At 47.5% G+C, this 16,530-nt stretch overlaps 1 protein-coding gene across 2 annotated transcripts in view; it reads left to right on the top strand.

Annotated features, from left to right (window-relative positions):
- Nucleotides 1-890: 890 nt before the first annotated feature.
- Nucleotides 891-16,530, top strand: part of LOC147616543 (histone-lysine N-methyltransferase family member SUVH9-like) — a 57,300-nt gene continuing 41,660 nt past the window's right edge. For both annotated transcript variants that reach the window (XM_086777608.1, XM_086777609.1), the window contains exon 1: nt 891-3,375. In XM_086777608.1, coding sequence (XP_086633734.1) covers nt 1,138-3,315 — 2,178 coding nt within the window. In that variant the 5' untranslated portion in view covers nt 891-1,137 and the 3' untranslated portion in view covers nt 3,316-3,375. The remainder of the gene's footprint in view (nt 3,376-16,530) is intronic.

The raw sequence follows: 16,530 nt of genomic DNA, 5'->3' as shown, positions 1-16,530 counted from the left end.
ATAAAAATATATGAACCATACGTTTTTAAATAAAAATTAACAACATGGACACACTCACACATGCACACACCCACACACACACACACACACACACACACACACACACACACACACACTATACACACTTCTTTTTTTCAATGAAATATTATGGGCACACGTTTCTAAATGAAAAATAACGTGTTAGACCTCTACTGTAGACTGTGCATATAGAAAGTAGAAAGAAGCTCAAAAAGAAATGTAGAGAGGTACCTGTGCTGTAGACGGCACATAAGTGCAGAACGTGCATCATACAATGGTGACCTGACTCCGACCGAGAGAAGCATGTAAACGTTGTAAAGGTTTGAAAATGTGTGTTTGAAGTCTGCAGTGTAAGGGCACCTATTGCGATGATGATGCACTCCCTCCTCCATCTCCATGCTGATCTCGCTCTCACGATGATGATGCGTAGAGACTCTGGGAGTGCTCACTGTAAAGAGCGTCACATCATTGCCTTTTTAGTGTAGAGAGCGCATGGCCAACTTTTCAGCGCATAGAGAACGCACAAAGCACCATGTCAATCCCAAGGCACTTGTGCTTTATCTTGTATAGATAAGAAAGAATCACATGTGAGCTACATAGAAACTTATTGTGTCATCATTGAATTGATAAATAGACCTTGTTGGATCTTATGGGTGGAAAATTAAATCATTGCATAGTATGCCCTAGAATTTTATGCCAACAACATCCATGTAACCAGTTCAACAAAAGAAATCCTTACCTTTTTATATATCCGAAAATAGTCTTTAACAAGCAACTAATCATTCAATTTTTTATATAAAAGTTTGTAAATTGTTTTTGACTGGTAGCACTTTAGAATTGACTGCATTACTTGTTTGTGCACGTGAAGAACAGGGAAAATTTGCAGATTTTTGAGCTAAAATGTCTGAAATGTGGATATTTTCTGAAATTAAGAAGATATATATTTAACAGATAGAGGTGGGGAAACCCGAGGTCTTCTCTGCTCGTCGTTCATTATCTCTGTGTCTGTTTCTTCTCTACATGAGTTCAAGGCTTCTCTGACGCGTGGTGTGTGTGTGTGTGTGTGTGGGGCTGGCTGTGGGGCGGGAGGGGGGAGCGAGAGGGAGAGAGAGAGTGGATATGGAACAAGAAGGAGCCACTACAAGTGATAGTGGTGGTGGTGACGGCGAAGGGCGGTCCTGCGTTCTGTATGTGACCCCTTTGAGGATCGTAGCACCGCCCGGAGTTCAACCCCCGCCCGCCTCCATCCACCACCACAACGACGACGACATCACCAATCCACTCAATCCTCTCAGTGGGCTCCCCCCTCACTTCCTCAAGTTCCGGCATCACACCATGGTAGGCGCCGATCAGAGCATGAAGCCCCGCAGACCCAAATCCTCTGCTGTCCGCGACTACCCTGAAGGCTGTGGGCGGCGCCCGAAGCCTGCCCAACCTGAACAAACCTCCAGCGAACCCGAGCAAACTCTCGACAAATTGCAAACATTGAAGAAATCCAGGCCCATCCCAAAGGAGGTTTCCGGCAAAAATGAGCAGAATACAGGTAAAAATGAGCAGACTTCAGCCAAATTTGAGCGAACTTCCAGGAAGTTTGAGCAAAGCTCCGTCAAACCTGAGACCCTGCATGCCGAAGCTGAGCTTCCCGCTGCCGTTTCTCCACCATCCAGGCGAAAGAAAAAGCGGGAAGCGCCCACATACTCAAATTTGAAAGCTTCCAAGCGCTCATTAATAACAAGAAAAACAACAACAGTAGGCCTAAGCCCAGGTGCTGCCAGAAAGATCATTACAGAAACATTGAGGCTCTTTGATGCAGTGCGGCGCAACCTGCTTCTGGAAGACGAACCAAAGGGCAGCAGGCCTGACCTGAATGCTGGTGGGCTTCTCACCAGCCATGGCCTCTCTCTTAACCGCAGTGCAAAAAGATTTGGACCCTTTCCAGGAGTCGAAGTGGGAGATATCTTCTACTTCAGAATGGAGCTCTCTTGCATTGGCATGCATGGCCCCATCCAAGCAGGCATTGATTACCTTAACTCCAAAGAGACCAAATGGAACACCCCTGTAGCCATCTCCATCATCTCTTCTGGAGGTTACGATGCTAAAGATGATGGTGATGAGCTCATTTACACAGGCCAAGGTGGGAAGAGTGCCCTGGACAAGCCCAATGAAGATCAGAAGCTAGAAAGAGGAAACCTGGCTATGGAAGGGAGCATGAAACACCAGGTGCCAGTCAGAGTTATCCGAGGTGTCAAAGATACAGTGAGCCCCTCGGGCAAAACCTATACCTACGATGGGCTCTACAAGGTGGACAAATTCTGGTCAGAGAAAGGCAAATCCGGGTTTGAAGAGTTCAAGTTCAAATTGCAAAGGTTGCCTGACCAGCCAGAGCTTGGATCAGCTGTGATCAAGCTGTCTAATCAGCTGAAATACGCGCCCAACACTCGCAAAGGAGTGTGCATTGCCGACTTTTCGGGTGGGGAAGAGGCAGTGGCCATCTGTGTCGTGAACACCGTTGATGACGAGATCAGCCCGGCTCCATTCAAATATTCAACCACTGTAGAGTACCCATCTGGGTTCTTGCAGCAATTCGGGCAACCATACAGGTGTGATTGCAAGAATGTCTGCAGCTCATCCAAGGCTTGCTCCTGCCTTCTAAGGAATGCAAATGCCTTTCCTTATTCAAATAATGGGATGCTAGTGAAAGAAAGAGGGGTTGTTTATGAGTGTGGGGATAACTGTAAGTGTTCTCCTAGCTGTGGTAATAGGGTCACTCAAAGATCACCAAAACACCGTCTTGAGATCTTTAAGACTCAGGACAGAGGATGGGGATTGAGGTGTCAAGATATCATCCCAGCTGGAAGCTTTGTCTGTGAGTATGCTGGGCGTCTTGTCCATGATCTGCACTCATTGCAAAACAAAGACTACCTTTTGAATCTCAGCATGGTTCCCAATAGCAACCCTAGATGGGGGGATGTCTCTAGCCTCCTTGATAAACAGGAGTCTGCACAAGCTGGCAATGACCTGCCCAAACCAGAATTCATGATTGATTCCTACAAAACTGGAAATGTGGCTCGGTTCATCAATCATAGTTGCTCTCCAAATCTGCTGGTGCAGTGTGTTTTACGAGATCGACAGGATACAACATGCCCCCATGCCATGCTTTTTGCTATGGATAATATTCCACCTTTTAGGGAGCTCACAATCGACTATGGCAGTGAACTATCCAGCTTAGAATCACAAGTGCAGGGTAAAGTTTGCGCATGCCAGTCTGCAGATTGCCGAGAGAGGTTTGGCTATTGAACTTTGGGACCGATGATATGCTTTGATGGCCTACTGTACATCATGCTGCTTCCCTTGAAGGTGAAGACTTCGCTTCCATGCTGTATGTTAGAAGGAGATACTGGATCTTTTTAGTAATGTCTGAAGTTAGACATTGATTTCACAAGAAAAGTTGTCTCTTGTTTGTGTGTATGAGAAGAGAGAAAGAAAGAAAGAAAGATGCTTTTAACGTCTACGAATGACCCAAAGGGTCTTTCAGACCAAACAGATGTTACATGCGATCCATGAGGAAACATGAAAACATGGATGTCAAGACAACATGAAAAGCTAGCTTCCGAAAGAAAAACATGGCCAACATACTATTAGACCTTTAATGTACAATAGAATAGGCAGCAAAAAAACCTCATGTGCTGGGACTCATAATGTGTCCTCCTAATGTGTAGGGATTCATAATGTGTCCTCGTCATGGACTGAGTGCCTAGCCTTGATATCCACTAGCTGTGGTGGTACCTCTCCGTGTCACTGAAGCAAGTCCTGGACCTAGAGCCAGAAGATGGAGGGTTTGGGTCTCTAGGAACGGGGACATTTGGCTCTCTAAAGGTATCGTGCTCTCTCGGAGGACTCTACGTGTGTGTGTGGTGCCAGCATGTCATGGGCCTAGGGGGTGCTTGCTCGTTGAGGTCGCCTGGCACTCTACTCTATCTGTATCGGTGGATCTCAAAATGGGCTAAGTGTCAGCCAAGGCTCTCTGATGAGTGCCAAAGAAATGGATGCTGGATGTGTGTGCTGTATCCTGCCTCTCTGGTTGCTGCCTTAGTTGCCGGTCTTTGTGGTGACTCAGTTCTAGTAAGCACAGTCCCAGGCATCTATGATCTATGCAATGCATTACTCTATGATCTATGCAATGCGTTACCTATGACAAAGGTCCGAATCCCTCCATGAAGATATGGGTAGCGTCGCTGTGTGTGTGTGTGAGAGAGAGAGAGAGAGAGAGAGAGAGAGAGAGAGAGAGAGAGTTATATTTGCATCTTCAAAAGATCCAAAGGGTCTATGAGACCAAAAAGTAATACAATAATCCCATGAAGTGATTGAGCCACTGAAACAAACTAGCTACCTATAAAGATGATCATGTGAATACTGATTTACAAGGTAGCCGTGTGGCTGAAGAAGGTAAGATGGTAATCCATCCTATGTATCTTAGTACAAGTGCCCATACAAATAAAGAGGAGTGGAGTCACTCGTCTGAGGCTGCATCTATGACCTCATACAGGCTCTACATCTACCACACAAGGGGGGGTATCCGTGTGTTGAGAGGATCCCTTGGGTATGGCACAGGACCATCAAAATGTGAAGGGCTCCGGATGTCTGGTGCGCTGTAGCTGGAGTGCTCTATCCAGTGTAACTATTGGAAGTTGCAGTGATGGGCTGCTTGTATGTCCTGCCTAGTCTCAGACTGGTAAGGTCTTGGAGTCCAGGCTCCACGCGATGGGTGCTTGATGTCTCCCTCTTGTGACACTAGTGATAGGGGGCTGTGAAGTATTTGGAACCCAAGCCCTGACCTCTTTAAAAAGTACCACTTTGTTGGCATTTCTCCATGGGGTAGAGACCTAGGCAGTATTGGTCCAGGAATTCAACGATCGTAGAGAGTGGGCCGAATTTGTGCGTGTGTGTGTGTGAGAGAGAGAGAGAGAGAGAGAGGGAGAGAGAGAGAGATTAACGTGTCCAAAAGGCCAAAGTGACCTATGAGACCAAAATAATTACATCAAGTCCATGTGATATAATGTCTAAGTTACATAAAAAATGGAAATGCTAGGAACTAAAAATGAAAAGCTAAAGCTGGTACTAGAACTGAGAGCGTATAGCTCTCTACCCTCATCCTAATCTCTCTCATTGGGAGCTGTTGCATGGTGCTTAGGGTGGTGGGACTCAGCTGGTGAGAAAAGGCCCTTGGTGGGAGATGATGGCGGTGATCTACCTGAAGTATCGGGGTCGTGGGCGAGGCCCCCATGGGTGAGGGCGTCGTGCTCTGCAAAGCTCAGTGTGGCTTTGTCTAATTCCAGGCCTCTCGATCGGGCTCGAACTGCTGCTGCCTGGGGTTCGGGTGATAGGGTGGGGACTGCTGTAGAGGTCTTTGCATGGGATCCAGATGGAGGGGGGACTGGTCACTGCTCTAAAAGTCTCTGCCCGGAAGAAGTCTGTAAGTGCTCTCTGCCTCTGTTCCCTCGTCGTTGCCGCTAGCCTGCGGTGTAGTAGGGACTCTCTGTGTTTGCAGTTTTCCAAGAGGAAGAGTCGTATGCATCTCTGATCGTGGTAGTGCATGACCCTAGAAAGTGGACCAAATCCATCACGGAAGAGAATGGAATCTCCCTCTAATCTTGAGTATACTGGGCACCTACATATGTAACGCTCCTCTGCATAAAGAAAGTGGGTGAAGAGTGTAAAAAGATATAGCTCTTTTGCTATAGAAGCAACACCAACAGCTTTTATGCCCTCCACTCATCAACGGTGCTTCCAGCAATTGCATCATGACAGTATAGCCTCCGTGAGTGGAGGAGTATCTCCTATGACTGCTACATCGAGAGCTCTCCAAGGCGGCACAAGCAAGCTCCTGCGCAGTAGCCCTCATCATCTTCTACATCGAGTGTCTTTGTGTGACATTGCCATTCTGATGCGCCTACTGTGCTAAGTGCAACCTTAACTGCCCATTGTTACCTTGCTTGGCCTCGTTTTATTGTAGCACTTACTCGGATGTAACCAACTGACACTCTCCCAGCGCTCCTCCACTGTTTGCTTCAGTTGCTCCATCTGAAGCGTAGGGCCACGCGTCGTGTTCGTCTCGGCTCTAGGGCGCCCACAACTACGATTGTCTTTCCATCCTGTAGTCGACTCGTCACCATGTGGGTTGCCTCTATGCATCTCCAGCCCAGGCCTCTCTTACCACAATGTCGTCTGTGTATGTCATGTTTGCTTCAGCTCCGCGTGCCACCTTGCCTTCTGTTCTGTCATGTGCACAGAGTGTATCTACCGTGTGCAGCACGGACACAAGACTAGCTTTGAGGCTTGGGGTAGCTTGGAGCTAGGTAGGTAGATTGGCGAGCTGGGCTAAGGATGGACTGACGGGCGGGCGCCCATGTGTGGATGCCCAGTGACCGGCCAAGAGCCTATAAAAGGGTGGCTAGGGTCAGTCAGTTAATCAGAGTCTCGCGAGGTCATGCGAGAGCTCTGTGGTCAAGAGCCTGGATTCTAGTGCAGACGTGCACCTGCTTCATGCAACCGAGGCTGAGTAGTCTCGAGGCCCGCGAGGGAAGCTTTGTGGCGGTATGGGACGATACCTATGACTGCGGGTCGGCAATTGTGGGATCGAAAGGTGGAGAAGCTACCAATCCGGATTCAGGACTACAGAGATATTCTGGAGTGCTATGTTATGCACCTAGAGCATGTAGACTTGCTATTAGGGATTGAGTGGTTTAAGACCCTTAAGGTCCAGATAGATTGGCTTAGTCATTCTTTTTCTTTTGAACATAGGAACACCCAGTTTTGCATTCAAGGTGATTGTATATATCCTTCTCATGGACGTCTTGTAAATATAGTTGATTTTGGAAATATAATGGATTCTTCTTTGTGTATTGCTTTCGATTGTGTTTTGATTCCATTTTCTTCATTTCTCGTCTCTGTGATGGAAGTTATGAATTAAGTCTGTTTGAAAACAAAGCATTAAAGAAGTTACTTGACTCGTTTTAAGATGTATTTCCTAAGGAGCTATCATCGGGTTTACCACCTGAAAGGGCAGTTGATCATTTAGTGATCTAGTCCCTGGTGCTCAACCAGTTAGCATTCTGCCCTACAAGATGAGCCAAGCTGAGGAAGATGAGTTGGCTAAACAACTCGCAGACTATTTGAGGATAGGCCAGATCCGTCCAAGTAAATCACCTTGGGGTGCGTCTGTGTTACTTAGGAGAAAGAAGGATAACACTTAGCGAATGTGTGTAGATTACAAGAGATTGAACAAAGTGACAATCAAGAACCGCTATCCTCTTCTTAGATCAGATGACCTGATTGACCGTTTAGGGGAGCGAAGTATTCCACGAAAATAGATTTACGTACTGGCTACCACCAGATACGTATTCATGAAAGGCATGTCGAAAGAACCGCCTTTTGGACTAGGTATGGCCATTATGAGTTTCTTGTATTACTTTTTGGGTTAACCAATGCTCCAGTCACTTTCCAGCAAATGATAAACGATCTTTTACGTGAACATTTGGGGAAGTTCGTGGTGGTGTTCTTGGACGATATTTTAGTATACAGTCGTACTCTTGAGGATCATGTTAGACACCTCACGATTGTCTTGATTATTTTAAGACAGAATCGACTGTATGCTAAATTTAGTAAATGTGAGTTTTTTTATGACAGAAATCATTTACTTGGGACAAAATCACACGAGACGGGTTGAGCATTGACTATGACCGAGTGCAGAAGGTTTTGGCTCGGTTGATACCGTAAACGGTGAGATAACTTCGTTCTTTTCTTGGTTTTGTTGTTTTTCTTCGGAAATTTATGCGGGAGTACTCTCAGCTCACACTACTGATGACCAACTTGTTGAAAGGTCGTGGACATAAGTCGAATCAACCTATCCCTTGGAATAACGATTTGGATACGGCCTTTAGACTTTTGAAAGGTAAAGTCAAGGAAGAACCTACCTTAGCACTGCTCGATCCTAGTCGATCTTATTTTCTTGAGACCGACGCGAGTGACTGCGATCGGGACTGCTCTATTCCAAGATGGTAGACCTGTTGCTTTTGAGAGTCGAAAGCTAGACGACACTCAATCTCGTTGGCCAATCCTTGAGAAGGAGCTTTACGCTGTCATTTATGCTCTCAAGGTTTGGAGATATTATTTATATGGCTCCAAGTTTGTGGTATTGATTGATCATTAGTTAATCAAGTATGTGTGTGATGCGGATAATTTGAGAGGACGAAAAGCTAGATGAGCAGAGTTAATGCAAGATTTTGATTTTGAAATACAATATCGCAAGGGGTCCATGAATAGTGTAGCAGATGCGCTTAGTTGGATAAGAGAGGTGAATACTTTGTCGTTCACTGAGATTTCCACCGACTTATTTCAGTCATTGAGAGGGCTTTGCAAGACTGATAGTTATTTTGGTCCATATTGGCAGAGGATCTGTCATGTGCAAAGAATTGCCATGGACATTCCCTGGAGCTAGTCCAGAAGGGGGGCAGCCAGAAAAAGACCAAAGTTTAGGAGCATGCTACAGTTTTGGGCCAGTGTTGGACTTGGAGTAGGGCATGGAAAAGATGGGAGGTGTTGTCGGTTGCACACAGCAGGGTTAGCTGCAAGCGCTTCAGGTTGGTGTTCCAAAGTGCCAAAGGGGATGGCAGTCCTGTGAGCCAGATAGGTTCTCAGGCAACGGCCCCAAGGGAGGTTTATCCTCCAAGGGTGATGTGAGAATGCCAGACTCATTTCTCAGGAATGAAGACCGAGACGGTGTTCAGAGTCAGGGCAGGAATGGATTGTGGACTTGATGGAACCAAATGCATAGATCTTAGTCGGTGACAGAGTAGTTTGGAGACCGGGCTGGGATTTCAGAGAAAAGGGTTGCCAGAGATGGATGGATGACAGAGGGACTTCCGGAACAGAATGGGATGATGACAGTCATCCAAGGAAAAGGTTGGAATCCCGTCATCAAGTTTAGCAGAGGGGGAATGTCATGTGCAAAGAATTGCCATGGACATTCCTTGGAGCTAGTCCAAAAGGGGGGGCAGCCAGAAAAAGACCAAAGTTTAGGAGCATGCTACAGTTTTGGGCCAGTGTTGGACTTGGAGCAGGGCATGGAAAAGATGGGAGGTGCTGTCGGCTGCACACAGTAGGGTCGGCTGCAAGCGCTTCATGATATATGGATGATGCCAAGTCGGCTGGCCGACCAGCAGTCGGCCAGCGTTTTATTTGTCCAAGGGCCTATAAAAGGGCAAGTGTGCTTATTGTTTGACTCATTCATTCCTTTATGGAGTGAATCATTAGGGTTCTAGTTTAGGACAGAATTTTGGGTGTTATCACTATTTCTTCAAGGGAGCCTAGGGCTGCAGAGAAGTACCTTTTTGTACCATATGAATATATTGAATTTCCAGCACATCTCTCTCTCTCTCTACTCTCTCTCTATATCTGCGTTTTGCATCAGATGGTTTCCAAGAGTGTTTAGGGCTGAAAGAAGACTCCCAGAGCTTCTGCGTGTTACAGGATCCAGGACGGGAGCTCATTGATTGACGAAGACTCGATGACTGAGCAGTCTACGATTCAGGCTGCGAGAGGCCAGTGGATGATTCAGAATGGCTTACTGTTCGGTAATGATAAAATTCGTGTACCGCAGGTCTCGGACATTAGGTCCAAGATTCTTAAGGAGTGTCACGACGCCCCTTCTGTTGGACACCCCAGGGTATAGGACTTTAGCTTTAGTGAGACACACTTTCTATTGGCCAAAGATGAAAGGGTATGTAGAAGATTATGTCTATCAAAAGTGTGCAACGGAAAGCGTGAGACATAGGCATAGAGAGAAAGAAAACGAATCTGCATAATGATGAAGAAGCAATGATACAAACTGTTGGAGATGGTGGCCTTCACCCCTCAAATATGCACGGAAGGTGGTCAAAATGGCCTAATGTGATAAGAGAGGGCTGCACGCTACGTTGGAGTTGTTGTTGTTGTTGTTGTTGTCCTCTCCAGCTGCCACATGGATGATTTATCCCATATGCCTAAGTTAAGGGTTCTTGACCATAGAATAAAGGGGCAATTAGCCCTTGGCTCCTTCCATCCCTCCACAAACCTTTGTGGTTCACATGGGATTGGAGTTGGGGAGGGGGCCGGCTGGCAGTGGCCATTCGTTCGCTCTACGCATGGGATCTTCTTTACGACATGGTATTAGAGCAGAAAAGGACTGTGGACTGTGTTCTGTTTCTTTCGGCGGCAGCAGCTCCTCTTGATTGTTCCGACGCGTGTGTTCCTCGGCGTTTGGTGGTTGGTTGGCCTTTGTTGTTTGGTCCGGTCTTGTGGTGGTTGGCTCGCCTTTGTTGTTTGGTCCAGTCTTGTGTTTGGCCGTGACCAGGTTTGGTTAGTCCTACGTGTTTGCCTCGGGGTTTGTCCACAGGAGAGTGTTGGAGATGGTGGCCTTTCACCCCTCAAATATGCGCGGAAGGTGGTCAAAATGGCCTAATGTGATAAGAGAGGGTTGCACGCTACGTTGGAGGTGTTGTTGTTGTTGTTGTTGTCCTCTCTAGTTGCCACATGGAATGATTTATCCCATATGCCTAAGTTAAGGGGTCTTGACCATAGAATAAAGGGGCAATTAGCCCTTGGCTCCTTCCATCCCTCCACAAACCTTTGTGGTTCATATGGGATTGAAGCTGGGAGAGGGGGCCGGCCGGCAATGGCCATCCGTTCGCTCTACGCATGGGATCTTCTTTACGACATGGTATCAGAGCAAAAAAGGACTGTGGACTATGTTCTGTTTCTTTCGGCGGCGGCAGCTCCTCTTGATTGTTTCGACGCGTGTGTTCCTCGGCGTTTGGTGGTTGGCTGGCCTTGGTTGTTTGATCCGGTCTGGTGTTTGGTCGTGACTAGGTTTGGTCAGTCCCACGTGTTTGCCTCGGGGTTTGTCCATAGGGGAGTGTTGGAGATGGTGGCCTTCACCCCTCAAATATGTGCGGAAGGTGGTCGAAATGGCCTAATGTGATAAGAGAGGGTTGCACGCTACGTTGGAGGTGTTGTTGTCCTCTCCAGTTGCCACATAGGATGATTTATCCCATATGCCTAAGTTAAGGGTTCTTGACCATAGAATAAAGGGACAATTAGCCCTTGGCCCCTTCCATCCCTCCACAAACCTTTGTGGTTCACATGGGATTGGAGCTGGGGGAGGGGGCCGGCCGGCAATGGCCATCCGTTCGCTCTACGCATGGGATCTTCTTTACGACACAAACAGCCCTGTGCAAGGGGTGGTCCCTGTAGGTGAGGGCATGATGAACAACTACTCCCGTAAGGGAGGACCGGAGCCTAGAAGCCCCTGTCAAGGTGTCTACAAATGAGTAAGAGCCTGGTCTTATATAGCCCCTACTGGAGCTGGCCGACTTGCTCTAAAAAAGACCCACAACTAGCTAATAATAAACATGTGAAAATGGGTGGTCAACCCTACAACCAAGGGCCCTGACCAGATGGAAAAATATGGTGCTGCTCGGGATAAATCTGGGCACCCCTGATACACAACTTGGGCACACTACCAGGAGATGAATAATGCTAACAGCCCTTGTCAAATCCTGGGAGAGAAACCGGTCCAAGGAGCTAGAAAAGGAAACCTCCAGAGCAAGTCGAAAAGTCGATCTGCTCCCGCCTTTGCCTTTTACTCCAAGGAACTGCTCCCGATCCAGAAGTCCAACAAAATCCAAGAATGAACCACTAGATGTCCATATCTCCAACCCAATCTGTATCACACCACTCCACACAATGTGCTCCCTCTTCAGTCCAAGAAGGATGTCGTCTGACTCTCTACCTCCAAGAAAAAATTTGCTCCTTAGAGAAACATTGCCAAACTGTCTCCCTGTTGTGGCACCCTCTCTAGACACCCTAGAATGTCTACATCAGCCATGGTACTCAAGCCTCCAACTCTAAGCTTGTTGAGAACCAATCTCCAGATACTAGGTTTCCGGATCTCCATGTATCCCTTGGTCCAAGAATGGCTTTCTATCCTGCTAACACTCCAACGGGAAGAAACATACCTCCAGCACTGTAGGTGACAATCCTGGTGGCACCTGACCTTTAAAACCTATATCCATAACTTGCCGTCGCGTGATGGGACTACTTCTCACACACCCCTATGAGTCACCTAGTCACATGGCAACACCCCGTGAGCTCTTTGGTGTTAACTATGGCACTGAGCTCAAGAAAGCTCTCCTGCCAAAACCTGACACCCCTAACTGGCAAGCTCCCAACCAATTAGTCACGTGTCCATGTGGAACCAAACATCCACAACTCATCATCCCAAAGCACAATCTGATGTCAATCATCTGCTCCAAACTGCTGCTCCACTAGTACCTACCTGTACCCAATGAACCTGTACACCTGTGTTCCCATCTTGCAAGTGAGCAAGTACCTGTGAACCTCGACAACAGCTCTCGTCACCAAATGACCGAGCCTGCCTCTGCATGAATGCCGATATCAACCTGTACACCAGCCTGGACATTTCCCAGTATGAAAGGAGTCTGGTGGACTCCAAGATGTCTAAATATTTGGGAAGTACAAGCTTTGGGAATGGGGGATTATCCTAGAATACAAAGGACCACACTCCTAAAATTTAGGAGAGTTGCTATTTTTGGCCCGACTCCGATGGAAATTTTGTTCGTGTCATTACATCTAGAATTGAGCAGATACCAAGAGTTGGCAAAGTGCCTATGACAGAATGTCTCCCAGTTGGGATATTTTTTAGAGAGAGAGTTTATGGAAGGACCCATCTCTTAGATTGGGACATGTGGCAAGAAAGTGGACCAAAGTGAGACAAGTGGCCTGACACTTGTTAGAAAGTGGATCAAAGTGAGACAAGTGGCCTCACACTTGTCACTTCAGCTATTGTGTGGCTCTCCACTTGTCATTGTAGCCTTCTCTTGCCATTTTAGCTCATGGGAGGCCCAAATCTATAAATTGAAGCCCTCTCTCTTCATTAATAAAGGCTCTCTTGCTGCACACTAGCCTCTACCACCGTTACAGGCTGCCCTAATGATGGCTACTCTCTTTCTCTCTCTCTTGAAGGCTGCCCATGAAGAATACCGGCTGTTTGGGACTGTTTTGGAGGCTTCCATCGCGAAGAAATGCTGAAGGCAAGGGTATTTAATCATTTATTATGACTTATAGCCATTGTACTTGTTGTACCAGCCATTGTACTGGCTGTACCAGTCCTTGTACTTGTTGTACTTGCTGTACCACCCATTGTACCGACTATACTAGCTTCTGTACTTGATGTACGAGCCACTGTACCTGTTGTACCGATTGTACCAGCCATTTTACCTGCTGTACGAGCCACTGTATCGGCTGTACCAGCCACTGTATCTACTATACCGGCTGAATGGAGAGTTGTACTTGCTGTACCAGCTCTATTGCATGAAGACCCGTGGTTTTTGGGGAAGAATTAGTATATGGATTATGTTGTTGGCTCGACATTTCTACAGCCTATGTTTCGGCTTGGTTGCCTCGTGTTGGGCTGTGTTATGGCATTTGTATATGGATAATCCGGCATCTCCCGTGGGGAGAGTAAGGCCCTCAAAGACGTGCAAGCTCCATTTTCAGCATTTGTGGATGTTTTGTCCAGCTTTTATGTTTTGTCGAGCTTTTATGTTTTATGCAAAGTGATGATGGATATGTGTTAAGGCTTTGGCCATGTTTAAGTGTTTTAATATGCATTGGTGCTATCAACAAGTGTGTCAAAGGCCCTAGTTCCCCGGGCACCACCGCGAGTTACATTGGTATCAGAGCATAGGCTTTCTTGGAAGCGGAGGCTTCCTGTTAGAAGTCATCTCCTGTCTATATTCATACACCAGGGCCTCTGTTGTGGGTGTGCCCGCCCTGTATAAGGTGTTTTATCATTTTTCCACACTCCCCGTATTTTTCCCTATTTTTTTCCATTTTTTCCTAGTGGTGGGAGGGTTGCCAAAGGATGCCAGGAGCACTCCAGTGCTGGCCGACTGGATGTTCATCAGTGGTGGGCTACTGGGCTGCTGGCCGACTAGACTTCTTCAGTCGTGGGCATCTGTCTGCTGGCCGACTGCATTTATGCAGTCGTGGGACTTTTTCATCGGTCGTAGGCACTCTTTCTGCTGGCCGACTGCCCTCTCAGGGATGTATATATAGCCCCTCTGCCCCCACCACTTCCTCATTCAGTTTTTCCGGGATCTTGTGTATAGAGAAGAGTTTACACACCTATCTCTCTGTGTTTCTTGTGCTGTTTATTTTCTGCAGTCTACTTGCTCTTGTCTACCCAAGTTTGGTTATCATTTTCGCTGCATATTCTGACATGGTATCAAAGCCATAGGCTCTATACAGATCTTGGGCGTTTTCTGAGCAAGAGGGGGAGCGTTAGGCTGCTGATTGGTGGACTGTTTCGGGCTGAACGGGAAGAGAAGGTGCAAGAGGAAGGCGGGCAAAGGTGCTGGACAGCCACTTGCAGATTTTCAAATTTTTTTTCCCCCACTCACCCACCCTTTCAGGTTACTCTCCGCGATTGCAGATTTACTAGAGATGGCTGAGAAGCACGTGAAGATTCCGACTCTCCCCACGTTCCCAGTGGATCGTCAGTTGGACGGGTCCAATTACGGCATCTGGAAGGTCATGATGGAGTCGGTTCTGGAGTCATGTGACCTTGCTGATTTTATTATCATAGGGGTGCCACGGCCGGAAGCTGAGGAAGGGGAGTTATTATCGACGAGGAAGGACCGAGAGGCACAGGCACACATGTGGGATCGTGTCAACGCCAGGGTCCGGTCGTTTATTTTCCTCAATTGCGCACCACAAGTGATCAACCATGTGAAGCACATGACGCTGGCGAGAGGCATATGGGAGCACTTGGCTTCTTTGTATAACAGGGTGTCACCCATGAAACGGATATTCTTGGAAGTGCAGATGTGGGTTATGAACCCTGCAAAGTCTTCGACGATGCGGGAACACATCAACAAGCTGCAGGCCCTTCAGCAGGAAGTCCTTCAAGCTGGGAAAGAGATATCATCCGAAGATATGGCCATCACTTTACTTTCCCACTTGACTGGTCAGTATTCTGCTTTCTATTCCTCGTTGATCACGAGTGGCAGACTCAGCACCATTACTTGGGAGGAGCTTGTGCCAATGGTCTTGGACCAGGAGGAACGTTTTACGAACCCTTCTCACGGCGGAGGTTCGGAGGTCTTAACTGACCAACGGTCGAAAGGCCGGAATACCAACAAGGGCAAAGGGAAGGCTTCACCAGAGAAGTCTTCTGAGAAGAAGCCTGATCCAGAACGAAAGAAGCTGAAGGCCGAAAGATCTTGTAATGATTGTGGCGAGAAAGGCCACTACTGGAGGAAGTGCCCTAAGCGGACAGGGAAGAGTGCTGATTCCTCAGCCTCAGCTGCAAAGACTCCGGCATTTGTGCACTTAGAGATGGTGGACTCCGATGCTTCATCATCTTCGAGCGAGGAGGCAGTTGGCTTCACCGCGAAGGATACCCGGGAATGGATTCTCGACAGTGGTGCTTCCAGGCACATGACTCCATCCTGTGACTTCTTTCTGGATCTGAAACGGCAGTCAGGTCGTATCTTTATTGGCGATAACTCCACTATTCCGATACATAGTGAGGGCCGGATGGAGATTATTCCCGACGGCAAGGGGGGCAAGCATGCTTCCCGTGTTCTTTATGTCCTTGCTCTGGGTTTTCATCTTCTATCAGTGCATGAGGTATGCAAGACTGGCTTTCGGGTGGAATTTGAGGAGCATGCAGTTGCTCTAAGGGACCGTGAGACAGGCAAAGTTGTTTGGGAAGGCGGTGTGGAGAATGGCATCTACAAGCTCTCTGCACTCTCCTCATTGACAGGCTCTCAGGTCGGAGATTTGTGGCACTTTCGTTTTGGCCACTTAAATGTGGATGCTTTGCGGCGCGCCTTCCGGGACCAGATGGTGGTTGGCTTGCCAGATGTTGGTAATAGGCAAGGACGCTGCAGTTCTTGCATACGTGGTAAGCAGCATAGGGAATCCTTTCCGAAGCAGGCTTCCAGGCGGGCTTCGAAACCATTGGAGTTGATTCACACCGACTTGTGTGGACCTCAGCAGATTCCATCCTTGGGAGGATCTCTCTACTTCATGCTGCTTGTTGATGATTGTACCAGATTCACGTGGGTCTACTTTCTTTCCCAGAAGGACCAGGCTTTTGCTCGGTTCAAGGATTGGCACGTGATGGTGGAGAAAGAGTCTGGATTTCAGGTCAAGACTCTCAGGGCTAACAAAGGAGGTGAATTCTCCTCGACTGTATTTTTCCGGTTTTGTGAAGATCATGGCATCAAAAGGGAATTGGCCAATACCGGATTGCCTTCGGAGAATGGAGTTGTTGAACGTAAGAACAGGAATGTGGTAGAGATGGCGAGGACCATGCTGGAGCATCGTGATCTTCCTCGTCCACTTTGGGGTGAGGCTGTGGCAACGGCTGTCCATACCATTAACCGC

The sequence above is a fragment of the Cibotium barometz genome, chromosome 38, assembly GCF_041138505.1.
Source record: "Cibotium barometz isolate CiBa-2024 chromosome 38, ASM4113850v1, whole genome shotgun sequence".
NCBI classification, from domain to species: Eukaryota; Viridiplantae; Streptophyta; class Polypodiopsida; order Cyatheales; family Cibotiaceae; genus Cibotium; species Cibotium barometz.
The sequence above is the reverse complement of the archived record's forward strand: the minus strand, read 5'-3'. Positions and strand labels throughout refer to the sequence as shown.